At 43.3% G+C, this 17,787-nt stretch overlaps 1 protein-coding gene across 4 annotated transcripts in view; it reads right to left on the bottom strand.

The window, feature by feature from the left end:
* MAST4 (microtubule associated serine/threonine kinase family member 4) overlaps positions 1-17,787 on the bottom strand; it is a 248,515-nt gene that overhangs the window by 73,231 nt on the left and 157,497 nt on the right. For all 4 annotated transcript variants that reach the window (XM_066616677.1, XM_066616679.1, XM_066616680.1 and 1 more), the window contains 5 exons: positions 16,464-16,533; positions 7,535-7,613; positions 4,413-4,570; positions 1,931-2,006; positions 1,185-1,394 (listed from right to left, as the gene is read on the bottom strand). In XM_066616677.1, coding sequence (XP_066472774.1) covers positions 1,185-1,394; positions 1,931-2,006; positions 4,413-4,570; positions 7,535-7,613; positions 16,464-16,533 — 593 coding nt within the window. The remainder of the gene's footprint in view (positions 1-1,184; positions 1,395-1,930; positions 2,007-4,412; positions 4,571-7,534; positions 7,614-16,463; positions 16,534-17,787) is intronic.

Raw genomic sequence — 17,787 nt, 5'->3', positions numbered from 1 at the left:
ACTGTTGGCAAAGTGTCTCTTCAAACTGGGAAAGGCCATGCTGCACAGCCTGCTTCCAAGCGGGCCGCTCAGAGGCCAGGGTTTCCCACTTGTTGAGGTCCATCCCTAAGGCCTTCAGATCCCTCTTGCAGATGTCCTTGTATCGCAGCTGTGGTCTACCTGTAGGGCGCTTTCCTTGCACGAGTTCTCCATGGAGGAGATCCTTTGGGATCCGGCCATCATCCATTCTCACGACATGACCGAGCCAACGCAGGCGTCTCTGTTTCAGCAGTGAATACATGCTAGGGATTCCAGCACGTTCCAGGACTGTGTTGTTTGGAACTTTGTCCTGCCAGGTGATGCCGAGGATGCGTCGGAGGCAGCGCATGTGGAAAGCGCTCATGTTTACATGTTTACATGTTTACATGTTCACATGTTCATGTTTACATGAACATTTAGGCAATACAGCAGGAAGCACTCACTCTGGAAGGGCAATTAAAATAAGTCCTAAAACCTACCAAAAACCAACTGTCAGGGAGAAAAATGGGTTATTTGTTACCTGTGAAGATCAGGCTTATCAGATCAGGTGCCTGTGTAGTGCTCTAAACACACTACTTTCATGGCAATGAAAGCATCAGCTAGAGACCAAAATTTTATTATTGCTTTCCTTTCATTAATATTCAATCATGCAATATCAAGAATTCCCATTCATTTCTGCAGGGAGAATGATACTGAAGTTATTTATTATTATTATTAAGTCACATATCCCTTTTTTTGCCGGCTTCCTCCTTCGAGATTGTTTGCTAGAGAACTGTTTTACTGCAAACATCAGCTATTTTGTATAGCCTTTTCTTACACATGGAAATATTTAGCAAATTTGATAAAACTAAACTAAGAGATTTCCATTTGTTCACAATAGAGGGAAGCAGAAGACTGTTTCATCTGGTACAAAAAGGGAACATATGAGTTACATTCTATGATAGCATAAATTAGCTTTAGATGCTTTATAAACCAATTATTCTTAGAGTCATACGTGATAAGGTCCCTTAGGCAGCTGCAAAGGTCAATGAACTGAACAGACATACAGCGCTGTGTGCAATTTAGACCCATTTATTTTTGGAGTACAGTGGCCATAAATATCTTCAGTGCTTTATTTTCTTAAATGAACCTCAGCAATTTCTAAATAATCTTTGTACAGTTCATACCTCTTGCAGGAGCTTATCTAATTTATGTTGCAATTCAAAGAAGTATCGTGAAGTGATGAGACCCTGGTGGGATTTATCCAAGCAATCACGAGCCAGCTCAATAATCTGATGATGGGTGAAACTGAGCACTCCGTCTGCCAAGGGAAGAACGTTGTCAGGAGAGTGGTTTGTGATAATCTCCTGAAGTCGTTCTTCCATCTGAGCCGTAGCCTATGCAAAATACGTTTCACAGATTAATCAAGATATTGACAAACATATTTAAGACTTCTGAAACCAATTCCTTGAAATACAAAATACGAAGCCTGACTGTCAACTATATGTGAACCAAAATTTGAATTAGAAGCAAAATCATTATGAACCTCTAGAAAGAAAAAACTATATCTCTTACCATTTTTTTTAAACCACAAGTTTTTGAAAAGTCTACATTAGACAATAATTAACACAGGCACATGGGGCAGCTAGATTGGTACACAGGGATTTTAGATCCTGGTCACTGAAGACGAACATAAAGTAACTTTCTAAAGCAGCCTGCCAGTGTGACTTTTTCCTAAAGATCAGCTGTGTTGTTAACTGAACATCTAGCTATCAGAAGATGTTAAAAATAAGCACACTGATTCTTTATTAAAGTATCTTACAGCTTAAATAAATTAATCTGGTATCAAAAATAACAGAACACACACACCATTGCTTAGAAAATGGTTTTCTTATTATGTTAGCTATTGGATGCAATGAATATACTGTATTACCTTTGGGAATCTTTCTTTGTACACATGGTTCATCATAATTATTTCATGGTCACAGCAGGCAGGAGAACGTCCAGGGCTGCAAGCAAACCAAATTATATCTTGAATTGTGTCTTGAATGGAAATGGAGTTTTAAATTTATGTACTATCTTTTTACATTGCCAGCATCATTAGTGAACTATATGTTCTAAAGGTAAAACAAACCTTGACACGCCAACAAAATATACCGTTGTATTAAGATTTACCTTGTCCTTGTATTTTAGATCAATATAGGTCGTGTCTCTGTAACAGTGGGGATCCATTCCCAGACCTCCCATGGATACTGAAAACCATGGATAATGAAATCTGCAGTTTTCTGGCCCACTGGGGCTCTGAACACAAACACAGCCTTGCTCTGGTCACGTTCAGAGCCATTGTGGAGGCTGCATGTGGTCTTTATGGGCCTCAGAATGGCCTCTGGAGGTCCTGGAAGGGCATTTCAGGTTTCCAGTTGAAAACTAGGAGTGCCATTCTAGGGCCACCGGAGGCCTTTCTGAGGCCCCTGAAAGCATTGGAAGGCCTGTTTTCAGTAAAACCGTAAGTGCCCTTTTAGGACCTCTGGAGGCCTTTCTGAGGCAAAGGTCCAGTTGCCTTTGGAGGTTTTAGGTTAGGCCAAATTTGGCTCAATGTGGGTGAAGGGGACCTGCATTGATCCAGATCCATGGATACAAAATCCCTTCCCCTCAGACCCTTTACAAAAACCTGTATCACTTAACAGATGTTTTATGTTTTATAGAAACATACTGAAAGGTGACCACCTAAATTCTTAACTCACTATGAATATAAAATGGGCACCAGTTCATATAAAAATGTCACAAGTCTGTTGTGGTAATTCCATGTCAAGAATTGAGTGCTTCTGAAAATGTATACACCTACCAAGTTATGATGAGTAAGGCAGTGAATGTAATTAAATTTCCTTACAAGAGTTCAGTTCTACTTCTGCAAGTTAAATGAAAATAGCACTTCAAAAAGAGCAGCTGGCAGTCAGTTTACTTTTAAGTGAGATTGTAGAGTCAAAGGGTCATTTCAAACACTGTACTTGCTTACAAGTGGGAAAAAGAGCATATGTATCTTATATAGCCTGAAGTGTGACAAAAGTGAATTTGGTTTGGGGTTTTTGCCAGGTGATCACCAATTAGGCATTAGATCTGAGCATGATATCTACGTGAGTTCTAAAACCTTCATAGGAGAAGGGTTTGCATAAAGTGGAAAAACAAGTTACAGAGCAGACATATCATTAAATCTTTATCAACAATCAGTCTTTTTTTTATCTTTACTTTGTTTTGACTGGGCCTGTGGCCAAAGAATGTAAAACAATTTACACAGAGTTTTCATGGGAAAAAACTGTGCAAACAATAGGGTATTTTAGCATAAGTATTAATGTTTAAAAGAACAGAGGTAATGATCTCATTGGTTCAAAACTCAGTATATTAATAAAATTAAGAGGTAATTTTAATATAAGCTTTTGCAAGTATTTCCAGAAACAATTAAACGGCATTTTGCCACAGATCCCATGAGACCACACAACATCCCTCTCATGCAGTACTGTATATTTTATATACAGTAAGGAATTTATCCATCCTGGCTGAAAAAGAGATTGAAACAATTTCCCATGCAATGAAAGCGTGGGGATGGCAAGTTACTTGGCAAGTGTACTTGGGACCCTAGTACACTTGCTATGACACTCCAGGCCCACCAGGTCCTGTCAATCATTCTTTAATTTTTTGTGAAACAAATTCATTTCCTTGCAGATTTCCACAGGACTGAGGGAGGCCGAGGACTAAGGGTGATATTACAGGAATCAGGTATGCACATAAACAATAGACCAGCTTGGTTCAGGCACAGATGAACTACAACTGACTGTTCTATTATTGCATTCTATTGCATAGTGCTCCTGTAGCCATTGAATGGATGTGGCAAACCACAGTCTCCTCCACCATGCATGTCACTGGAATATAGATTCATAAGAGGTTTTATTCTTTTCCAGAAAGTGGGGGGTGAGTGGGAAAAATGCCCCACTGCTTCACTTTATGAACAAGCTGTCACTGCTCTCTGTGCTCCAAAAGTAAGAACGAGAAAATAAATTTGTGAAAAGAATTTTTTTAAACCCTATAATTTTCCCAACAAGCATTCTATATAATATTTGTTCTATGGATTATGAAGCTTACATTTTACTAATCACAATAACATGCATACTCAGAACTTTGAATAAACTTACAAAAAAACATTTCATACAACTGTGTGCAGGATTAGTGGAAGATCATTTGGAAATGAATGTTCATTTTAAAACCAATAAAAGATACAATCAACCCTACTTTCAGTGAATTGCAAGGATCAGTACAAGCATAACACCACAGTACTGACACACATAAAAATCCATAGTTTTTCAAGGGTTCCAACTCCATATATGCAGACAAAATTCTAGCTTCCAGACAGGTAAACACACCTGAGGCTTCGAGATCGTGGCCGCATTTGACTGGTCCTACATCTATTATCGCTAGCAATGCTTTCAGAGGCACAGAAATGTTTAGATAAAAAATGTAGTTCATCTGGTGTTGGTTGGTATGGTAACTGGTGTAACTTCTCTTGGGAGGAACAGGACGACTGCAATAAACACATGGAAGATTAATTCATACTATTGCCCTAGAGCCATTTTCAACATTTGCATGGATTGTACACAGAATAACATCCTTATTCCTTAGCTTTCAGAACTTAGTAAACAAAGATGTGACTTTGGATTTCTTAAAAGCAATAAAACTAAACAAACATCTTTCATTTTATATGCAACTGTACAGACACAGCCTTCCATTTGTATTCCCTTAGCTCTTGCACTCAAGACAAATTGCTGAGCATAAAATGGCATTAAAAAGATCCAAACCAGTGTCTGCTAAATATTCCTTAGTTTCTGGAGTCCTATTAAGCATTTTTAAACCCAAAAGTGTGCATGAAGACGTTGTCAAGATGTTCAGAAATTACAGAAATAATTTTAAAATCCATGGCCGCTTCAGAAATGTTACCTTTTCTACATAGGTATCACTTCAGTGGAGGACAAACACACATGTCTACTTGGCAGAAAAGGAAAAGATGAGAAGCTGCAATTTGTTTCACATCAGCAGGCATTTCACTAAATCCAGATGTAGCAGTACTTTACCTAGTCAGTCTGATGTCTAATGGAATTTTCCATAACTACTTCCAAACCTGGGTCAAGTGAATTACCCACAATTCAAATTCACAAAACAAACACCGATTAAATCCTGAGCCACAAGTTGTCTGCTTGAAAATAGCTTGATGATGAAAATTGATATTTTGTTTGAAACACTATTTGTTTTCTTTTCGTCTAGGATGAAAAAGCAAGGAGCAAAGGATAGGTTCTCCATTAAGTTAACTTTTTATCCTTGCTCATGTTCTTGTTAATTTTAAAGGATTGTGTTGACAATTTCAGGTTGATCAGATTCTAGGCAGATTAGAGAGCCATCTTCCCAATGACACATAGTATAGAAATATAGTGATGCTAATATCAAATCTTAGTTTGCACTAAGTCATTTTGCAGAAGGTTTAAAAAAAGGCAGAATATAATAATGTGCACTTGAGTCCATTAGCAATCTAACAATAGACTAGTTTCTAACAATCTAACAATGTGACTAGTTTCTTCATTCTCTAAATGCCAACTAATCTTTACAAAAAGTATGAATAAAGTTGAGTTCTACCTATTAGGATACTATTTCATAATCGCTCAGTCATCCAAAGCTGTCTTACAGTGGAAGGGAAGAGCTATATAAGAACATTTCTATCCCAGGCAGTGGAGGACTCAAATGTTGTTACACAAAAATACCAGTTTCCACTATGGGAATGGAAGTCTGGAGTACTACATTGATTTTTTTGTTCAGGAAACATCCTAGTAGGAAAGAAATATATCAATAATACCCCCAAATCCCCTTCAAACCCCCAAATATACATTTTTCTTCCAAACAGACAAGTAGGTAGATGTGTGTCTGTCCATATTCACTTAGTTTTCACTCATTTCCTTCCCCAGTGCTTATTTCCTTCTCCACTAAACCAGCCATTTTCAAACTTTTTCAGCTCGCGGCACACTGAAAAGGCACTAAAATTGTCAAGGCACGCTACCAATTTCTTACTTATATCAAATTACTACATTACAGTTAATCTTGAATTAATAAAATTAATACAATTAAATCATTACATGACAAAAAAAATTGACAAGAAGCATGGAGAGGGAAGTATATGTGGTTTCTGAAAAGGAGGAAAAACTCCATGTTCAAATTCTTATCAAAAGTGCCAGAAAGTGTTGGCAAAGACAGGGCAGGTTGATCACATAGTGGAGAACGTGGGTGAGGGGCAGTGATTGAAACAAGTGCAGAATTGAGGGTGGGGGAGGGAGGGAGAGAGAGAGAGAGAGAGAGAGAAGGTGAGGCAGTGATTCTGTATCTTTGGAAGGTGCTGACAAGTGAGGGGAGGGACAGTAAGAGAGTTGCTAACTGTGATTGTGAGATTTTGGGGGGGATATTCCTGGGGAAGGGGGTGGGGCGGGGGAGAAGAGGAGAGAGAAGTGCCAGTTGCCTGCTTGTGAATTTAAGAAAAAATAGTGCAACCAAAAGCCCAATCCTATGCATGCCTGCTCAGAAGAAAGCCCCATTATAGTCAATGGGGCTTACTCCCAGGAAAGTGTAGATAGGATTGTGGCCCAGCGCCCTTCCTCTAAAAGCCTCAACGTGCAGGGAGGGTCGTTTTGGGGAGTTGCAGGCAAACTGGCAAGGAAAAGGGACTTTCAGGGACCCTGAAACCTTAGGTTGGGGGACTCAGCAGACTCACTCACTATGTACCTACTTGCCTGCTTCTGGCTCCCTCTTCTCACTCAATTCGCAGCTCCCACCTCCTGGCTCCTCCTGGCTTCTCCTGTTGGCCAATCAGCATGCAGGCAGGCAACAACTATGCATGTCTACCCCAGAAGTAAGCCCCTACTCAACAACTATGCATGTCTACTCAGAAGTAAGCCCCATAGTAGCCAACGGGGCTTACTCCCAGGAACGTGAGGATCAGGTTACAGCCTGCTCAGTAGCAGGAGCAAGTTCCAAGCGGACTCTTCAGCTGCTGCGTGGGATGCAAACCAGCCGCAACCAGCCCCTTCCCTGGCTGCTCCCTTGCATGTGCTGCCTGCTACAGGAAGTTCAAAGCAGCCACTTCTCCCGCACGCGGGCACGCAGCTGCTGCCTGCCTCCTCTGAACCTGTGGCACACAAGTGTGCCGCGTCACAGCGGTTGAAAACCGCTGCACTAAACCACCACTTATGCAATATGAAGCAGGTAAGGAAGCAGTGCCATCACCTCTCAGCTCACACAGACAGTTCGACCTACACGGTCTCTCCTGCACACATGATTATCTATATACATATACACAGTCTAAATTTCACTACTACTCCCACACACCTCAGTCAGCAGTGATAGTTTTATTCTTAACCATAAATGCTAGCAGAAATACATATTTTTCTTACAAAGGCCAAATCTGAGAATACATTAGTGGCAGATATATTATTCATATCTAGGAACTTACTGAAACTGTTGAGCTGGGAGTGTTTGTACCATACCCAGAGGAGGGAAGAGATGCCAGAGACCAACGTCGTCCATCAGTCCTGTTGGAAATTCAAGTTTAACCCACATAAGAGAACTGGAGCATCTTTTTTCAAAACCCTGAGTACAACTGATAACTGAATTTACAGAATGACATAATATCATGAATACAGACACAACCATAATACAAGACACTTCCAAAACATTCACAAGAAATAAGTCAAGCATGAATGAGATGTTTTCAATAGTTGTTAATGAGTAGAGAAACTGATGCACAATGAGGGGAGAGACTCATGTACAACCATAACAGATTACTAAACATAACATGCATGAAACTGAATCTAAAGTGTGTCCAGAGTGATAGTTGCTTACTTGCAAAACCAATATTTTGATAACATCATACTTTGGTAGAAGGAAACATTTATACTGTGGGCCAAAGTCAAACTTCTGCTACATGTAGCTTACATTCAGATATAAGATTGCCAACTCAAATTCTCATACCCGATCAAACCTGGAAAATGCATCTAAAGCAGGGGTGCCCAAACCCCAGCCTAGGGGCCACTTGCAGCCCTCAGGGACCCCCAATCTGGCCTGCAGGGAGCCCCCAGTCTCCAATGACCCTCTGGAGACTTGCTGGAGTCTGCGATGGCCTGATGCAACTACTCTCAGCGCGATGACTGACTGCTTGACCTTTCACACGGGCTGTGGGTCATGGGCTCCCTCCGTCTCTTGCTGTCTCACGTCTATGAAGCAGTATCCGCAGCAAAGGAAAGGTCAGCCTTGCTTTGCTCAAGGTCTTTTACAGGCCTTGAGCTATCGCAAGACCTTCATTCATTCATATATGTTCCATCACTAATATATTTATTTATGTAAATTTATTCAAAATTTAAACATTAATTACTTCTTTTCTTCCCGGCCCCCAACACAGCATCAGAGAGATGATGTGGCCCTCTTGCCAAAAAGTTTGGACATCCCCGATCTAAAGTGTACATTTACTTAATAGGTTTACAAACCCTCTGCTAAAAGGAGAACCATCTACTCACCATACCAACCCTGAACTGCAAATCTGGACTTCAAGGAGAACATGACCTTCATAAGAACATAAGAACATAAGAACAGCCCCACTGGATCAGGCCATAGGCCCATCTAGTCCAGCTTCCTGTATCTCACAGCGGCCCACCAAATGCCCCAGGGAGCACACCAGATAACAAGAGACCTCATCCTGGTGCTCTCCCCTACATCTGGCATTCTGATTTAACCCATTCCTAAAATCAGGAGGTTGTGCATACACATCATGGCTTGTACCCCATAATGGATTTTTCCTCCAGAAACTCGTCCAATCCCCTTTTAAAGGCGTCTAGGCTAGACGCCAGCACCACATCCTGTGGCAAGGAGTTCCACAGACCGACCATGCGCTGAGTAAAGAAATATTTTCTTTTGTCTGTCCTAACCCGCCCAACACTCAATTTTAGTGGATGTCCCCTGGTTCTGGTATTATGTGAGAGTGTAAAGAGCATCTCCCTATCCACTCTGTCCATCCCCTGCATAATTTTGTATGTCTCAATCATGTCCCCCCTCAAGCGTCTCTTTTCTAGGCTGAAGAGGCCCAAACGCCGTAGCCTTTCCTCATAAGGAAGGTGCCCAAGCCCCGTAATCATCTTAGTCGCTCTCACCTTCAAGGGCCACTAGTCATGCTATGCACAAAATCCAGGTTTAGTGGCAGTATGCTTCTGACTACCAGTTTGAGGAGAGCAAAGAGAGAAGAATGTCTTTCTCTGCTGCTCGTGGTCTTCCCAAAGGCAGCTCCTGTGTCACTGTGGAAAACAGCCCTGCTGGCCTAATCCAGCAGAGGTCCTCTTATGTCAGGGGTGTCCAAAGTTTTTGGCAGGAGGGCCACATCGTCTCTCTGACACTGTGTCGGGGGGCCGGGGGATAAAAAGAATTAATTTACATTTAAATTTGAATAAATTTACATAAGTTTACATAAATGAATATATTAAAGATGAACTTACATGAATGAATGAAGGTCTTGAAATAGCTCAAGGCCTATAAAAGCCCTTGCACAAAGCAAGGCTCTCCTTTCCTTTGCTGCTGCTTCTGCATCACAGACGTGAAACAACAAGCTGTGGAGGGAGCCCTCATCCCACAGCTCACGCGAGAGGTCAAACAGTTGCCCTCAAGCCGAGAGCAGTTGCGTCGGGCCAGTGCGGGCTCCAACAAATCTCTGGAGGGCCAGAGGCTCATTGGAGACTGGGGGCTCCCTGAGGGCCGCATTGAGAGGCCTCGAGGGCCACAAGTGGCCCCATGGCCGGGGTTTGGGCACCCCGTCTTATGTTATTGTGATTTTCGTAGTTTGAAATCTGCTTCTGACATCACACAAGGTGAGCCTTAGGCAAGCCACCTGCAATATGGACTTCATACTACTGACTTTACATGGCTGTTGTAGGGTAACAAATAGATAATACACATGAACATTTAGTAGTGCCATATAAATGAGAAGGATCATTACTAGCTAGCCAGTACAATGACACTAGCAGCTCCTCCTCACAGCTGCCATCTGAAGTGCCCTTTGTACTCTTGCCTGCTTGGCACATTGGGCGCTCCAGCAGTACGCAACAGCTATTTAAAACACTGTGGTACACACACAAAACTACTAAACTCTGGCGTGCAAATTAAAAATATTTTGCAAATAAAAGTAGTCCACTTGGGAAATAAGGAAAAGATCAGGGCAAGGAGAAAACACTTTTGCTTTTTCTCCTATCCCTCTGACAAGAGTGTCCTGAAAAAAACTGGTAGGCAACCCTATATAGACAACTCAAAATTTACAATTAGGCAAACCAGAAAAGCTGAATTATGAATTTTCATAAGAGTTACCTCTCATTTTGGTGCCCATGACTGCAGTATAATGGTACCAAATATGTTTTTTTCAAAATGTTTGTTATGTGGACCAAGCTATGAAAAGGGCTGCCAATCAAATTGCTTCAGAGTTGATGCTCTTCCACAGAGGAACAGACATGTACCAGTCTTGCTAGGTTTACAAAACAGTGGAAGAGAAACATGAAAGGCAGCAAGCTGGCTGACTGGGGCATCATTTCAATAACAAGAGGTACTGAATTTGTCATTAGGAATTTGTTGTCCCTTAAAGATTTAAACAGAAAAGAGCTATGCCAAGTCAATGCCCCAACCTCCTCCTCTACATTGCAATATAACTGATTCTGTCTCACTTGCAATGTTACTAAGGGCACAAGCCTAACCAGGTCTACTCAGAAGTAAGTCCTATTTTGTTCAATGGGGCTTACTCTCAGGAAAGTGTGGTTAGGATTGCAGCCTAAGCAAACTAAGGTTTGAACATCATCTCTCATAATGTGCTTAACTGGTCTTGTCTTGTTCTCAGACAGCATCCTCACCATAGCTACAGTACTTTGCTACATTGATGGCAATGTATGATTATATGCCTCTGGGGCATAAGTCATGGGTGTGTCCTCGGTGCAAGGAGCTCCAGGCTCTCAGGGAACGCGTCCGCTCCCTTGAAGCCTTGGTGGCCGACCTGGAGAAGCGCAGGCAGCCAGAGGAGGACCGTGGGGAGACTTCCGGGGACGATCAGGCTTCGTCCCAACCTCAGGCGTGCAGCTCCTCGGCTGCCCGGGTGGGAAGTCTCGGGACTGGAGGACGTCATCCTGGAGAGGAGGGAAACAATCCCCTAGGGGGGACCCCTTCTCCAGGGGATGGGCCCGTATCCGAGCGCACTCGGGATACTCCTCGGCGGGAGGGGGGTCGGGGGCTTCTTGTAGTGGGGGATTCGATTATTAGAAACATAGAGAGGGGGGTTTGCGACGGATGTGAGGACCGCATGGTGACTTGCCTGCCTGGTGCGAAGGTTGCGGACATCACTTCTCGTCTAGACAGGCTGGTAGACAGTGCTGGGGGAGAGGTAGCGGCTGTGGTGCATGTCGGCACCAACGACGTGGGCAAGTGTAGCTGGGAGGTCCTGGAGGCCAAATTTAGGCTTTTAGGCAGGAAGCTGAAAGCCAGGACCTCAAAGGTAGCGTTCTCTGAAGTGCTACCTGTTCCACGCGCAGGGCCAGCTAGGCAGGCGGAGATCAGGGGTCTCAATGCGTGGATGAGACGGTGGTGTAGGGAGGAGGGGTTTCGATTCGTTAGGCACTGGGGAACGTTTTGGGACAAGCGGGGCCTGTACAAGAGGGACGGGCTCCATTTGAACCAGAATGGAACCAGACTGCTGGCGCATAACATTAAAAAGGTGGCAGAGCAGCTTTTAAACTGATCCCTGGGGGAAGGCCGACAGGAGCCGAGGGGCATCCGGTTCGGGACTCCTCATCCCTATGGGATGAGGATGGGGAGGTTAGAGAACAACAAGACAAAGGCAGGGTAGGAGAAGAAATTGGGAAAGGTAGGGAGATGGGATGTGATAGACAGTTTGGCACAATGAGAGGATGCGGGGACAAAGGAGCAAATAAGCAGCCCATCCTGGGGCATTCCATGTATAAATGCTTTTATGCGAATGCCCGAAGTCTACGAGCAAAGGTGGGAGAACTGGAATGTCTGGTGACAAGGGAAAATATTGACATAGTGGGCATAACGGAAACCTGGTGGAATGCGGAGAATCAGTGGGATACCGCAATCCCGGGCTATAAACTCTACAGGAGGGACAGGCAGGGGCGTGTTGGAGGTGGGGTGGCCCTTTATGTTAAGGAAGGGATAGAATCCAGCAAAGTAGAGATTGAAGGTGGGTCCGACTCCACCGTAGAATCTCTGTGGGTTAAATTACCAGGCTTGAGCAGCGATGTAATACTGGGGGTGTGCTATCGTCCTCCAGACCAGAAATCTGATGGGGACCTTGAAATGAGGAAACAGATCAGGGAGGTGACAAGGAAGGACAGGGTTGTAATCATGGGGGACTTCAATTATCCTCATATTGACTGGGTCAATTTGTGTTCTGGTCACGATAAGGAAACTGGATTTCTTGACGTGCTAAATGACTGTGGCTTAGATCAGCTAGTCACAGAGCCCACCAGAGGACAGGTGACTCTGGATTTAATTTTGTGCGGTACGCAGGACCTGGTTAGAGATGTAAACGTTACTGAGCCATTGGGGAACAGTGATCATGCTGCGATCCGTTTTGACGTGCACGTTGGGGGAAGAATACCAGGCAAATCTCTAACAAAAACCCTTGACTTCCGACGGGCGGACTTCCCTCAAATGAGGAGGCTGGTTAGAAGGAGGTTGAAAGGGAGGGTAAAAAGAGTCCAGTCTCTCCAGAGTGCATGGAGGCTGCTTAAAACAACAGTAATAGAGGCCCAGCAGAGGTGTATACCGCAAAGAAAGAAGGGTTCCACTAAATCCAGGAGAGTGCCCGCATGGCTAACCAGCCAAGTTAGAGAGGCTGTGAAGGGCAAGGAAGCTTCCTTCCGTAAATGGAAGTCTTGCCCTAATGAGGAGAATAAAAAGGAACATAAACTGTGGCAAAAGAAATGTAAGAAGGTGATAGGGGAGGCCAAGCGAGACTATGAGGAACGCATGGCCAGCAACATTAAGGGGAATAATAAAAGCTTCTTCAAATATGTTAGAAGCAGGAAACCCGCCAGAGAAGCGGTTGGCCCTCTGGATGGTGAGGGAGGGAAAGGGGAGATAAAAGGAGACTTAGAGATGGCAGAGAAATTAAATGAGTTCTTTGCATCTGTCTTCACGGCAGAAGACCTCGGGCAGATACCGCTGCCCGAACGGCCCCTCCTAACCGAGGAGTTAAGTCAGATAGAGGTTAAAAGAGAAGATGTTTCAGACCTCATTGATAAATTAAAGATCAATAAGTCACCGGGCCCTGATGGCATCCACCCAAGGGTTATTAAGGAATTGAAGAATGAAGTTGCAGATCTCTTGACTAAGGTATGCAACTTGTCCCTCAAAACGGCCACGGTGCCAGAAGATTGGAGGATAGCAAATGTCACGCCTATTTTTAAAAAGGGAAAGAGGGGGGACCCGGGAAACTATAGGCCGGTCAGCCTAACATCCATACCGGGTAAGATGGTGGAATGCCTCATCAAAGATAGGATCTCAAAACACATAGACGAACAGGCCTTGCTGAGGGAGAGTCAGCATGGCTTCTGTAAGGGTAAGTCTTGCCTCACAAACCTTATAGAATTCTTTGAAAAGGTCAACAGGCATGTGGATGCGGGAGAACCTGTGGACATTATATATCTGGACTTTCAGAAGGCGTTTGACACGGTCCCTCACCAAAGGCTACTGAAAAAACTCCACAGTCAGGGAATTAGAGGACAGGTCCTCTCGTGGATTGAGAACTGGTTGGAGGCCAGGAAGCAGAGAGTGGGTGTCAATGGGCAATTTTCACAGTGGAGAGAGGTGAAAAGCGGTGTGCCCCAAGGATCTGTCCTGGGACCGGTGCTTTTCAACCTCTTCATAAATGACCTGGAGACAGGGTTGAGCAGTGAAGTGGCTAAGTTTGCAGATGACACCAAACTTTTCCGAGTGGTAAAGATCAGAAGTGATTGTGAGGAGCTCCAGAAGGATCTCTCCAGACTGGCAGAATGGGCAGCAAAATGGCAGATGCGCTTCAATGTCAGTAAGTGTAAAGTCATGCACATTGGGGCAAAAAATCAAAACTTTAGATATAGGCTGATGGGTTCTGAGCTGTCTGTGACAGATCAGGAGAGAGATCTTGGGGTGGTGGTGGACAGGTCGATGAAAGTGTCGACCCAATGTGCGGCGGCAGTGAAGAAGGCCAATTCTATGCTTGGGATCATTAGGAAGGGTATTGAGAACAAAACGGTTAGTATTATAATGCCGTTGTACAAATCTATGGTAAGGCCACACCTGGAGTATTGTGTCCAGTTCTGGTCGCCGCATCTCAAAAAAGACATAGTGGAAATGGAAAAGGTGCAAAAGAGAGCGACTAAGATGATTACGGGGCTGGGGCACCTTCCTTATGAGGAAAGGCTACGGCGTTTGGGCCTCTTCAGCCTAGAAAAGAGACGCTTGAGGGGGGACATGATTGAGACATACAAAATTATGCAGGGAATGGACAGAGTGGATAGGGAGATGCTCTTTACACTCTCACATAATACCAGAACCAGGGGACATCCACTAAAATTGAGTGTTGGGCGGGTTAGGACAGACAAAAGAAAATATTTCTTTACTCAGCGCGTGGTCGGTCTGTGGAACTCCTTGCCACAGGATGTGGTGCTGGCGTCTAGCCTAGACGCCTTTAAAAGGGGATTGGACGAGTTTCTGGAGGAAAAATCCATTATGGGGTACAAGCCATGATGTGTATGCGCAACCTCCTGATTTTAGGAATGGGTTAAGTCAGAATGCCAGATGTAGGGGAGAGCACCAGGATGAGGTCTCTTGTTATCTGGTGTGCTCCCTGGGGCATTTGGTGGGCCGCTGTGAGATACAGGAAGCTGGACTAGATGGGCCTATGGCCTGATCCAGTGGGGCTGTTCTTATGTTCTTATGTTCTTATGTTCAATGGAGGCAGAGTACTGGGCACTTCACTAGGAGAGTAACACTCTGTCATCTCTTGTTTTGCTTATTAAGAAGTAAAAACAAAGTAATAAGAACAGCCTTACTGGATAAGGACAAAAACCCATCTGTTTAATATAACTACTTTAGATTTAATTAAGTTGCCCAGTTTTTCTACTGAAGAATGTACCATACACTTTTTATTATCAAAGCACATGGGGTGGGCTGCAATATGTCAGAGCTCCACATGCCCTGCATAAGTGTCTGTTTTCTGCTAACAGCACAGGAGACCTCAATACACATAACTGGAATATGAAATACTTTCTTGCAAGCAAAAAAAAGGATAGCCTCTGCCTTCCAGTTGTTGCACACGGAGCACTTGCAATTATGAGAACGTGGATATATTTTTCCATACTACAGATTTTTATAAAGAAAAATCTTATAAGATCTTATAACCAAAAATAAGTAAAATATATAAAGAACAGTTATGTAAGGAATTTTATTAAATTGTGAAGCAATCTAAAAATATATATATTTCCTCTGATGCAGAAAACTGGGATGTACTGAAAATTATTTTTCTGTCTGCTATTCTTAAAATGATGGCCTGACATCTTTGACCAAGAGAGTAGAACAGAGTTTGGAAAGAGGTGACATAAAAAATTGAAAGAAATCACATATTTAAAGAAAATATTGAATTAAAATGAAAAGATAAACAAATATGGAATTTCAAATCTGTGTATACCCAAAATATTAAATTCAATGAGACTGTTTGAACTTTAATATTTATCACTTCTCTATGCAATGAAATCAGGTACGATCTTCAAACTTGTGCCTGCTTCCTCCCTGTATTACTGAGAGTGCTCCCAATTTATATACCCAAACATCCGGTATTCTGACAGTCCAGCATCAAAACTGTCCAGGAGCATTCCTGTCTTGGGAGCCAAGTCTCAACCTCACTGGCCCCAGTCAGTCCTGGCTTAGTGACAGGTGAGGCCCAAACTGCAGGTTCAGCATAACGGTATAAACTAATTTATGAAAGAGAACAGGTGGCAATACACTCACCATTATAAGTGCAAACTGTTTGTTTACAGGCCGTTGCAAAATTCCACTCACTTTACTGTCTCATTTAAAGAAAACATATTTTCTTACTATGAAGACTGCAAGCAGGTTTCTTTCACCATGAGAGTTACGAAATATTCTGATTTTTTAGCAAACAACCTTTATATATTGCAGAATTTGGCAATATCAGGTGAAAAATTCTGAAAATTCATGAACTGCATGTAATTTTAATTTTTAAAATAAACTATAATGTTACTTATGTTCACTAAGTATATAATCAATACATATACAAATGTGCATAGCATAATTTCCCACTAGTATTAATTGTCACTAATAATATACACAGATCCTCCTACCTTCGTGCAAATGAAAAGTGAGCAGAGGCACTAGGAGAAAAATTTCTAGGACTGTCTTGAGGACTGCTCCCTGTTGAAAAAGAAAATACACAAGGAACACATTAAATTCCTTTAAACAAACAAGCAAGCAAAAACACATAGTTCACCAAGTTTTCAGATAACCTAAAAGCAAGGACTAAATCCTTCAGCGTTTCTGAATGAACTCTGAATGAATCTAATGAACTCTCTAACGAAGAGCTCCACACAATTATAATGAGACTCAGTGAGAACCCTGGACAAAGCCACTTGCAGAGGCCATTGTTGTTTATTTATATATAATTTTATACAAATTATAGAATTATGTTATATTTATATATAAAAACATCATCATATACATCAGGGGTGCTCAATACATCGATCGTGATCGACTGGTCGATCGCCAGGCAAAATGAGTCGATCGCAGGCTTCTCTCCCGTCCACGCATTCCTGGGAGTGAGCCCCTTTGACTCTACTGGGGCTGACTCGTGAGTAGACCTGGAAAGGAGCCGCTCGCAGGCTTTTCCCGTCCACGCATCCCTGGGAGTGAGCCCCTGGCAGGCTTGTGAGCCCAGGGAGTGAGTCCAGGGAGCGAGCCCAGGGAGTGAGCCCCTGGCAGGCTCCTCCCTGGGAGAGGAGCTGCTGGCAGGCTTATCTCCTGTCCACGCATCCATGGGAGTGAGCCCCGTTGACTCTACTGGGGCTGACTTACCTTTCCCCTGTTTTTGCACTGGTATGTATGGAGATCTGCCCCCCCCCCAACTTCCATCTGTTGGTTCTGTGTGCAAGGGGGTTTTTGCATTGGTCTTGCTGTGATGTCTATATAGAGATCTTCCCTCCCCCACACCTTTCCCCTGTTTTTGCACTGGTATGTATGGAGATCTGCTCCCCCCCCCACTTGTATTGGAATCAAGGAAGATCTGGTGAGGAGGTAGATGTGGTGTCAGCAGTGGCCCCTTTAAGGGTAAGGCCTGGGCATCCAGCAGAGTGTGCTGCACAGCTACTGCCACTTGAAGGCAATAGGGCCCTCAGGGATATAAGAGCACCTGAGGCAGGAAGGGCTCCACTTATTTATGTGAGTCAGCCTTTTCCTACATGAAGATCATTAAGTTCCACCATGACTGATGAACATTTGGAAGTGTGCTTGAGGCTGGCTGTCAGCAGCTACTGTCCAGACTATGCATCCTTGGCTGATTCACTTCAGTGCAAGTCATCAAAGTAAACTCAAGTAATTACAAAAATGTTTATAGTTAATTATGTTGTGTTGTGCAATATTGGCTCATGCGGTTATGCAAGGTACACCAACATA

Source organism: Tiliqua scincoides, chromosome 2 (genome assembly GCF_035046505.1).
Source record: "Tiliqua scincoides isolate rTilSci1 chromosome 2, rTilSci1.hap2, whole genome shotgun sequence".
In the NCBI taxonomy this organism is placed as follows: domain Eukaryota; kingdom Metazoa; phylum Chordata; class Lepidosauria; order Squamata; family Scincidae; genus Tiliqua; species Tiliqua scincoides.
Note: the sequence above shows the minus strand (reverse complement) of the source record. Positions and strands in the feature narration are given on the sequence as shown.